At 46.3% G+C, this 11,113-nt stretch overlaps 2 protein-coding genes across 2 annotated transcripts; one reads left to right on the forward strand and one right to left on the reverse strand.

The window, feature by feature from the left end:
• Positions 1-265: 265 nt before the first annotated feature.
• N7496_010980 (uncharacterized protein) lies at positions 266-1,035 on the reverse strand (the record flags this gene model as incomplete). Its single annotated transcript, XM_056703893.1, has 2 exons — positions 266-693; positions 780-1,035. The coding sequence occupies 2 exons, from the start codon at positions 1,033-1,035 to the stop codon at positions 266-268; spliced, it is 684 nt and encodes a 227-aa protein (XP_056549853.1).
• Positions 1,036-2,240: 1,205 nt separating this feature from the next.
• On the forward strand, positions 2,241-4,897 carry N7496_010981 (beta-glucosidase; the record flags this gene model as incomplete). Its single annotated transcript, XM_056703894.1, has 6 exons — positions 2,241-2,382; positions 2,442-2,644; positions 2,718-2,770; positions 2,833-3,055; positions 3,131-3,543; positions 3,601-4,897. The coding sequence occupies 6 exons, from the start codon at positions 2,241-2,243 to the stop codon at positions 4,895-4,897; spliced, it is 2,331 nt and encodes a 776-aa protein (XP_056549854.1).
• Between the last annotated feature and the right edge of the window lie 6,216 nt (positions 4,898-11,113).

Here is an 11,113-nt window from a genome sequence, read left to right on the forward strand (position 1 = left end):
TCACATAACTAGGAAATACTAAGTGAATGACAGCCTACATCAAACAAGAATGGTTGATTTATGTAACGTAACGCTCGGGTACGAAGACAAGTTGACAGCACGCTGGTAGTATTAGGGTCAGCAATACTATTGCTCAGCAGGGAGAAATCGGAATCAACCTAATGGCATTTTACGAAACAACTAAGCATGGAGAAGGAAGCAAAGAGAGAGAGACAGGAAGATGATCTATACACACTAAGACAGTGCGGAGATATAGATAGATGCCTTAGGAACCAGGTAGTTCCTCTTTCACAATCCTATTCAGGATCTTGCTGTTCTCACAGGTATAGGTGTTATTGACGCAGTTGAGGCTGCTCATGATGGACGGCAGGTTTCCCTTGATGGCACCTGCAAACGACCAGAGGTACAGCTCATGTAGTGTGCAATCATCGATATTAAAGGAGGCGGAATAGATAGTTTCCCCGGGTTTTGACTGCGAGTGTTCACTCCCGATGAAATGTTTCACACATGCTGGCTCAGGTAAAAATTTTCCTTTCCCTCCACACATGGGCGAAGAACTCATCACACGTTGTAACCCCGATGACTGCATGCCCACAACCGTAAGGCTGAGGGCAATGCTGGAGAGATACGCATCCAGTGAGAATGCCTCCCAGTTCTGCCCTCCGTACGGCGACCGTCCCAACGCACCAGCAGCTGGTCGAAAGAATAAAGAAATTGAGCATCAGCTTGGAGAATTGGAAGAGGTAGAGAGCCACCGTCAAAGCCTCGCAAGCCCTCACTTAACTCAGAGCAAAATTGGCACCTTTTGTCCTTGAACTCTTGCTCGAGGTCCAACCCTCTCTGGTAGATGAGATCTTTATTCCAGATCGCGCCGCACGACGGTCCCGCGGGAAGGACACTGGCATACGTTGCCTGGCGGATGACCAAGGGCCAATTGTGCAGACACAGGCCCTTAAATCCCAGTCGATCTATGCGCGGAATATTTCCGACGCAAGGTCCTTTCGAACCCATCCAGATCTTGTCGTCCAGCATCATTGGGCCCCTGAACGCTTTTGCTCGCTGCAGACCAGCCTCCTATCTTCCCTTTCCCGTCATATTGGCGGCGGGCATGTGAGCTCCACTCTTTCTGAAGTCTGGAATTTAACACCAGAGTCGGAACTTACGCGATGGGTAGACATTCGAAGAGGTAAATGACGCCCCACAGGTGCGCGTGAAAAAAACCAGGATTGACGAATGCATACTGGTCGAATAGCCGATGACAAGAACAATGAGTACAGGAAATCTTGTGCTCACATGTAGGAGCTTCGAGGGCTATTGATACCGTCCCTCATCCAGAGGATGCAAATGCAATATCCCATAGCCGTAGATGACAGAGGCAGGAAAGCCATGGACAAGGGCACGGTCCCCTCTAATGCAGGGTAAAGGAGAGGACTTTGCTATTCCACAGGCGAATGAGTGTGAGGCGCCATTATGGTTGTTGTTCCTCCCGCGACTACGGAATGTTGCCAAGGTCTCTCTCCCCAAGCCGAACGGCAAAAAGTCGGAAATACTGCTCAGCGGAGCATTAGGTACACCAATAGGATATCAACAAGTCTGAATTGCTATTGCACCCAGCTGGTAATTTATGCGGAGATACGGAGTACTCATGACTAATCTTGGCAGATCTACCTATAACTAGTAACTCCTTTCTCCGGTATCCATCGTGTTTCTGCCGCAAAACCCTTCCCCCGCATACTTCGGGATTAAATGGAGCTACCAGTCGGCATTGTGTGGGTCTCATCTAAATAACCTTCGGCCTGAACCAAATGCCTGCCATGATATAGAGGCAAACTGCGGGTTTCCTGCTTTTTACTTTTCAACTGCGCGCAGGGCCTACTAACCATGAACATTCTGCCTTCCAAAATTCGAGTTCATTTGGGTTACGCAGTGCCCCGGGCCCCACCAAATTCCGATATGAGTCAAGCCACTGGGTGTTGAATGAATGAATCCCTAAACTGACCGTAGTACCTATGGATCCACGCGGCAGTCTTCAGTCATTTGCGGGAATGTATTGATTTCTTCCAACTGTTAGTTCTGACTCCTTGACTAGTGGGGTTGGAAAGCTACCCAGCTGGCTTTGTGAACCGAAAGGAAGGCCGGAAAGACAGAATGGAGCGCAATATATAAGAGGCCCGCGAGGCCTCTGGCCAATTTGTGTTTGCAACCCACCGCACCAGACGTCTCTCTTTGGAATCGCAGACATGTGGGATAAGTCTCCCGCCTTCGCGCTGCTCCAGCTCGCTGGAGTGGCCTTAAGTGCGCCATCCGGTGGCGCGAACTCAACTAGCTACATCACCAGCGACACCGTATTCTATGGACTGTCCCCGCCGGTTTATCCATCCCGTAACTTACTCCTCTTCGTGGTTTGATCTTAGCGGGATGCGATGCTGATGTGCAGGCAGCGGACGCAAATGGCACGGGAGACTGGGCTGCCTCCTACGCGAAGGCACGGGCGTTTGGGGCCCAGCTCTCGCTAGAGGAAAAGGTCAACATGACCTCCGGGGCCAGCTCCACGCTCGTGAATAATGGGTGCTCCGGAAACATTCAGCCCATAGAGCGTCTTGGCTTTCCGGGCATGTGCGTGACTGATGCGGGTCAGGGAGTGGTAAGTTGATATAATGACCGTCTGAAGTCAATCACACAGCAAACATAACTAAGGATATTTATCCTGCCATCAGAGAAATGCCGATTTTGTGAATGGATGGTCCACGGGTCTGCATGCTGGAGCTAGGTAAGCTGCCGCTGCCGGACGCACGAATATGGAGCTGGCACTGATGCGTTTTTGGACTCTAGCTGGAATAAAGAGCTGGTCCGCGAGAGAGCGATACACCTTGGAACGGAATTCCGCGTGAAGGGTGCCAACATGATGCTAGGCCCTGTCGTAGGTCCTATGGGCCGGATTGCTACCGGTGGCAGAGTGTGGGAGACCTTTTCGGTGGATCCATATCTGGCTGGGAAGTTGGTCTACAGCACCGTTGTGGGCGTGCAGTCTGTTGGTGTGGCCACTTCGACGAAGGTACGGTAGTCGTTGCCATCGCCTTCTATCCGGTCCTTGGAGATCAGCGACACTAACCATGAATCCCTCGTGCAGCATTTCATCGGAAATGAGCAAGAGACCAACCGCATGCCATCAACCGATGACAATGGCCTGTACGTTCAGGCTGTTTCGTCCAACATTGACGACAAGACCCTTCACGATTATTACCTTTGGCCGTTTATGGATGCTCTGGTAGCCGGAACTGCAAGCGTCATGTGTAGCTATCAGCGCCTGAACAACTCATACTCCTGCCAGAACAGCAAGCTCATCAACGGAATCTTGAAAACAGAGCTTGGGTTCCAAGGCTATGTGATCTCGGATTGGACGGCTCAGCACGCCGGAGTCGCTTCGGCCAATGCTGGTCTCGATCTCGCGATGCCGGACGAAGGCTTTTGGATGGCTAATCTGACACAGGCCGTCAACAATGGATCCGTCGCTGTCTCGCGGTTGGATGATATGGTCACCAGGTAGGCGATTCTGTCTCCCAAATGTCGTTTATAATTTCGTATTAACCTAACCCACAGATTGATGGCTACATGGTACTATCTTGACCAGAACTCCACCGTCCCCAGCCCGGGAATTGGAATCCCCACCAATCTGCAAAGTGAGCATGCCGTTGTCAATGCCCTAACGCTCAAGTCGAAGGACACCCTTCTCAAAAGTGCCATTGAGGGCCACGTTCTCGTCAAGAACGAGAACAATGCTCTTCCCTTGAAAAAGCCCCAGATGATCTCGGTCTTCGGTTACGATGCCGTGGCGCCCACGAGTTTGGACTTCTCTTCCACCATCTACACCACCACCCCCTCCTATGTCAACTACACGCTGTGGTGTGCTGGCGGCTCCGGTGCCAGCAACCCTCCTTATATCGATGCTCCGATCGACGCCCTCAAGCGCCAGGCACGCGAAGACAGTACCCAGGTGGCTTGGGACTTTGAGTCGCAAGATCCGACCGTTGACACCTCCAGCGAAGCCTGCCTGGTGTTCCTCAACGCCTATGCGATCGAGGGTGCGGATCGCGTCAACCTGCGGGATAGTTACAGCGACACCCTCGTGACCAACGTCGCTTCCAAGTGCAACAACACAATTGTCGTGATCCACAACTCCGGCATCCGCCTGGTGGACACTTTCATCGAACACCCCAACGTCACAGCCGTGATCTTTGCCCATATGCCCGGCCAGGACACCGGTGGCGCGCTCGCTGACCTGCTCTATGGGCGCTCCAACGCGTTCGGCCGCCTGCCGTATACGGTTGCGAAGGACGAGAGTGACTACGGGGCCCTGCTGTTCCCCGCTGAGCCGGCCGGCATCTATAAGATGTTCCCGCAGAGCAATTACAAGGAGGGATCGTACCTCGACTATCGCGCCTTTGACCAGAAGAACATCACCCCACGCTACGAGTTCGGTTTTGGTTTGACGTACACGACCTTTGAGTACTCGGGCCTGAAGATTGAGCTGAAGAAGAAGGCGTCGTTCGCGGCCTACCCACCGACCAAGGTGATCCGGCAGGGCGGCAACGTAAACCTGTGGACGGAGTTGGTTACTATTTCGGTGACCTTGGAAAACACGGGACCTGTCGCTGGTGATGAGGTGCCGCAGTTGTACCTCGGCATCCCGAATGCGCCCGCGCGCCAGCTGCGCGGCTTTGAGAAGGTCACCATCGAGGCGGGCAAGAAGACCCGCGTGGAGTTCTCCGTTACCCGTCGGGATATGAGTGTGTGGGATGTTGTGCATCAGGAGTGGCATCTACAGAGCGGGGAGTACCGGGTTTATGTTGGTCGATCGAGTCGGGATCTTCCTCTGACTGGATCTTTCTCGGTGTGAGCGGAGCTGCAACTTAACTCTCGCAACGACGGTAGTGGGCTATGATTTAGGCTCCCTGGTTATACGCTGTTCTTCGACAAGTTTCCATACAGCCTCCTCGTGTTACTAGCTGATAGTGTGCTATCGACCTTTTGTAGGGGGCCACCGTGGTGGACGATTTCCATTCTTGCTTTCATTGAGCGTAGATGTTCCGACTAATGAGAGCTCTCCCTCTCTCATGAGAAGCGGGCAGAAAGGGTGGAATTTACCCGCGCTGGCAACGTCCTTTGCTAATCGATCTGCGGCGTCATTTCCCGGGTTATCATAATGTCCTGGTACCCATCGAAAGCGGAGAGCGATTCTCACCGCTAGAATCTCGGTTGGATCCTGGAAGATACGTTTGAGAACAATGCTGCACAATAAGAGTGCCTTCCCTCTACTCATTCATGATATTACCGCTTAAAGGGAGTGGGTTTATTAGAGTTATCTCACAATACCTGTATCCTCTCTATGTCAGCCTCACGTGATATCTATATTAACTACTACTTTACTTACCTATTTACGTAACTGCCTATTTTACCTATCTACCTATACTATCTACTACTTACCTACCCTACCTATCCTACCTACCTATCTTATCCTATATAGCTATATTATATAGCTATACACGAAGGTTAAGTATACCTATAAGCTTCCTATACCTAATCATACCCTAGCTTACTTATGAATAGATTAGGTAATCTTTAGATAACGTAATTCCCGCCGGTTCCGAACACCCTCTCCAAAATCGCGTCCCCCTACCTATCTAGCTAATTCAACTACCTACCATGACACCAATTCGCCCTGAATCTCGGCAGAAACTAGCCAATCAAGAGGGTAAGATCCTATTAGCTCTTAGTGATCTTCAAAATAGCCGAATCAAATCTCTACGCGCAGTAGCGAAGCTATACGAAATACCGCTTACTACACTACACGACCGCGTACACGGCTAATCATCTCGCGTTGATTCTCGCCTATCGGGCTATAAACTAACCTAATTTAAAGAGGATTCGCTTACTAAATAGATAATCTCTATAGATTCACGTAGAGTAGCGCCTAGGCCCTCTATAGTACGAGAAATAGCTAATATCCTACTAGCTACGCGTAGAAACTAACTACTAACTACCGTTAGTAAGAATTAGCTATTAACCTTCGTTAACCGTCGCCCCGAGCTTCGTATACGCTTCTCGCGAAGATACGATTACTAAAGAGCCCTAAACGAAGACCCGAAACCGATTCGGTAGTAGTTCGTGACTATATAAAGTATAATTAACGAGAACGGTATATAACTAGAGGATATCTATAACTTTAATAAGATAGGCTTTATAATAGGCCTTATATCTTCGTAGAAAGTAGTTATAAGAGCTAAATACTACGGTTAGAGATCTCTTCTATAACTAGGAAATCGTGAATAGGTTACTACGATCGAAGTAATCTACGTAGATAGCTATTTACTACTGCTATATATAGTCTTTAAAGGTAAAGTAGCTATTATAGGATAGTTTAACGAAAATCTACCAAAAGACTAGCGAATTAAGGTCTTTACTAATAGTTAGACTACCTATAAGATTAGTCTACGCTAGTTATAAAAGATCTTTATACGATATACGAATTCGCGCGTACGAGGTTAGTTTTAGCTATTAATTCTTAATAGTTATAGTAGCTACCTTATACCCTAATTTAACTAAATCTATATAGAAAACGATATTATACCTCTTTATATACCTAGATATTTATCGTATCTACTATAACTACTAGATATTAGGTATTTTATAGTAATTAAGCGCGTATATATTCAGTTCGTTAGCGATCTTACGCGTAGAGGATATAACTATATCGATAAGCACGATTTCTTAGTAGATTACTAATACGCGCGGCTAGAAGCGTTCTAATTAACTAATCCTACTATTAAAAATAACTTCGTAGCTAGCGGTCTAGTACTATTAGATACTAAGAGAGTACTTAATAAGCTTAATATCTCTCTACGAACTCTAACACTACTAAATAGCTAGCTAAGTAGTAGATCTAGCTAATTTATACTTTAAATACCTAGAACTGCTACTTAGCTATTTAAGTAAGCTTCTATATTAAAAGATCTACTAAAGTAATAGTTAAATAGCCTACTAAGTCTATTAAAACCTATTAGTATATGTTAATATATGGATGTTGTGGGGTCACATGACGAAGGACCCACTTATATAACGTCCCTCTATATCTAGATCTTCTTTTTAAGATCTATTAGATTGATCCTTAACGATCTTGTATTGAATTATATACTCGCATTAAATTGCCTACTTAGGCAGGAGACTATTTAACACTCTAATACTCTTTGCTTTCTTATGTGATCTTTTACTATGTTTCCAAGATATAAATACTACTATGTTTCCTAACTAAATTAAATTAAGTTTATCATCCTTTTTGATCTTCTCTTCTGATCGGTGTCTCTCTTCCGCAATCGTGGTTCTTCTGCTAGAGCGCACGACCTTTAGACTCATAATCTCTTGAGTAACGCGACCGTGGTGCTTTCGCTAGTACGCACGATTAACCCTACGCGACCGTGGTACTTTTACTAGTACGCACTGTTAACCACGACTTTATGGCTACCGCCTAAAGTCCGATAGTTATAAGCCCGACGCCTCTGCTCTAACCACTTCACTAATTCAATTTAATCTTCTCTTACTTTACTCTCACTTTCGCTTTACTTCTTATATAGAAGTAATAGATTTAACTACTCTATAAGCTACCTAGCTTAACTACCTATTAAAATCTCACGTATATCCCTAGATTACTACGGTTAAAGACTATATAATCGTATATGACCTATAGAAATACGCCGATCCGGACTAAGCTACTCCGTCTATCCTACCTTAGGAACTAATTAAACTATAGATATCTAATATAATTAGAAACCCTACTAATATATATATATCTAATCTTCCTAAATAGCTACTTAGGCTTATCGATCTTACGTCTAACTAATTAGCTATCTATAAGATACTACTAAGTAAATATAAATCGTTAAGATTAGACTACCTTCGATATCTTCGATCTATCGAATCTCTTAAATAAGGTATTCGATCCTCTCTTATACTAGAGGGTAGGTAGATTATTAACGGTCTATTAGTACACGAAGCTATAGTAAAACTACGTGCTACTTTACTGTCGGACTCTAGGCGGTGACCATAAAGTCGTGGTTATACACACAAGACGATAGTGTGCATAAGGATTGGTAAATACTCAATATAGTGTCTGAATACACGGTTATGAGTCTATCGGTCGTGCGCACTTCTATGAAGGAGAAGTACCACGATTATGGAAGAGTACCACTGATCTAGAAGAGAGATCACAAAGGATGATAAACTTGATTCAATTTAACTAGGTAACATAGCAGTATTTATATCACAAGAAACATAGCAAAAGATCACATGATAAATCAACAGAATCAGAGTGTTGAGAGTCTCTTGCTTAGGTAGGCAATCATATGCGAGATCGTTGAGGATCAATCTGTTAGATCTTTATAGAAGAAGATCTATATGTAGAGAGGGGTTATATGAGTGGGTCCTTCGTCATGTGACCCCATAACATCCACATGTTGACACACCCCCTCAGTTCTCGATGTGAGAGCGGAATGAGAGCAAAGTGAGAACTGAATAAGAGGAAAGAGAAAGATATGGACTAGATAGGAGGTGGTATCTCCATGCCTAGTTGTCTGATGAAATCGTCATGCTTCTGCCTAGGTAGGCGTTTGGTAAGACCGTCTGCGGGCATGTCGGTGGTTTTGACCCATTGGACAGATAGGCGTTTTGCCTGCACCTCTTGACGAATCCATAGGCGGTTGATATCCACGTGACGAAGTTTAGTCTGAAAGACTGATTTTTCGCGATTCAATAGGTCAACGGTTTGCTTGTTATCGCAATTCAACACTTCTGGTTGGTCGGTATTGAATTCGATGAATGAGAAGAGACGTTTAACCCAGTATAGCTGCTTAGCTGCGTGTGAGACAGCTAGCAATTCAGCCTCTGTGGTAGATGTGGTGATCGTCTTCTGCCTGCGAGATTTCCACTCGATTGGACCACCAAACAATGAGAAGATGAAACCTTCTGATGACTTCCTATCAAGATGATCGGCAAAGCTTGCATCGGACGAAGCAGTGAAGATCTGGCAATCTGATTGGCTGCCACCAAAGCAGATAGCTAGGTCTTTCGTCCCGTATAGGTAGGAAATCAGGTGGTCAACAGCAGCTAGGTGCTTCTCATCGCAGCGTGTGAGAGATTTAGCTAGTAGCTGATTGGCGAAAGCGGTGTCTGGTCTAGTCCACACAGCAGGGAAAAGGGTCGAACCACACTTCTGCTGGTATAGTTTAACGGTTGATTGGTTGATTTGACCAGTGATCGGATCAAGACGTTGATTGCTGACTAGTGGTGTATTAGGCGGTTTCCTGCCTAGGAGGTTAAATTTAGCAGCGATCTTCTCAATGTAGGCTGATTGGTTTAGCCAGGTCTTTCGTCGCTGTCGGTCGCGTATAATTCGAATACCGATGAATTGGGTAAGTTCACCACAGTCCTTCATCTCAAAGCGCTGTGAGAGAAGTTGCTTTATCTGGTGAGCGTGTAATCTCTCACTTCGATGGTAGGCGGCCAGGAAATCGTCAACAAACACCATAATAACCATGCGATTATCAGTGTAAAGCGCAGGGTCTTCAGGACAGCTTTTGAAGCCTAGTGAGAGAAGCATCTCTTTCACGTCGTCTTCCCATCTCTTACCAGCGATTCGAAGACCATATACTGCCTTATGTAGGCGTAGGACCATTGACTTTCGTCCTAGTCCTGGTGGGTATCGGCAGTACACTTCCTCTTTGAGATCACTGTTTAGGAAAGCGTTGACGGCATCCATCTGAAAGGTCTCTAGGTCAAAATGCGTGATGATTGCTATAAGCGTGCGAAAGGTCCTAGCAGCAAGCGTACTAGTACGTGGGTCTTCTAGTTCGTCTGGTGTCTGTGTATCTCCGCGTACGCATAGACGCGCTTTGAAGCGTGTGAGGTATCCTGATTCGTCAGATTTATAGGCAAAGACCCATCTCATTGGTATGAGCTGGTGGCGTGGGCAATCCGATTGGTTTAGACCTTTGCAATTCGATTGGTGTGTAAAGCTGATGAGGTCTTTGTTGATAGGTTCGAATGCATGCATGTCCAGAAGCTTATTGAATTCGATTCGCATAGCTTGTCGGAATTGGCTTTCGAAAGGATGACTAGCTAATTGGTGGTAGCTAGGTGGTGGCGGAGGAATTGATGAGATCGCAATCTTTGGTTGTTGATGTTGATTGGATGAGAAAGCTTGGATATAGGTTGTGAGGGATACGTGAGGGCGTTTTCTCTCACTTTCGTTATCGGTGTCAGAGTCAGAACGTGGGCGTTTAGTTGGTATATGAAGAGGTTCATATCCAGAAGGGTCGAAGTTTGTGTTGTCAATTAAGACGAAAGGGACTATATCCTCTGGTTCTGATTGGCTAGAACTCATCGATTCGTCTGATTTCGGTTCAAGCGGCGGTGTGATTGGTTGATCTCCGAGGATTTCGTCTGTTGGTATGGGTGTGGCATGATCGATATTGATAGTAGGACTACTACTACTTCCACCCCCGAGATCTTGCTGCACCGGTTGGTTGAGGTTGAATGGGATATCTATATTTTCGAGGATTTGATTGATCTCCTCCTCGTCAAGGGTATCAATCTGTTGAGATAGATTGGTTTCCTCATAGATTTGAATGCGTTGGTTGGGTAGCGAAGGATTGTAGGATTCTTCCTCGTTGAATTGGACGTCTCGTGCACGAATTACACGTCGTTTGGTAGGTATCCAGATGCGCCAGATGTTATAGGCTTCATAACCTACTAGATAGCCGATAGCAGCACGTGGTGCTAGCTTAGCTAGTCTAGGTAGCTTAGTAATGCGTACATAAGCTTTACATCCAAAGATTCGAATGTGTGAGAGATCTGGCTTTGCCTGTAGCCAATGTGGTGCGTTTTCACCGAGGTAGGTAGCAAGCGCTTCGTGTGGAGATTGCCAGTTTAGTGTGCGGTGAGGTAGGCGGTTTTGAATATAGACGGCAGTTCTAGCTGCTTCATGCCAGAGATAGCTTGGTAGGTTTGAATCGATAATCATCTGCCTAGCCATCTTTGAAATCAATGCGCCATAACGCTCAGC

Source organism: Penicillium cataractarum (assembly GCF_028827025.1).
Source record: "Penicillium cataractarum strain IBT 29864 chromosome Unknown utg000009l, whole genome shotgun sequence".
NCBI classification, from domain to species: domain Eukaryota; kingdom Fungi; phylum Ascomycota; class Eurotiomycetes; order Eurotiales; family Aspergillaceae; genus Penicillium; species Penicillium cataractarum.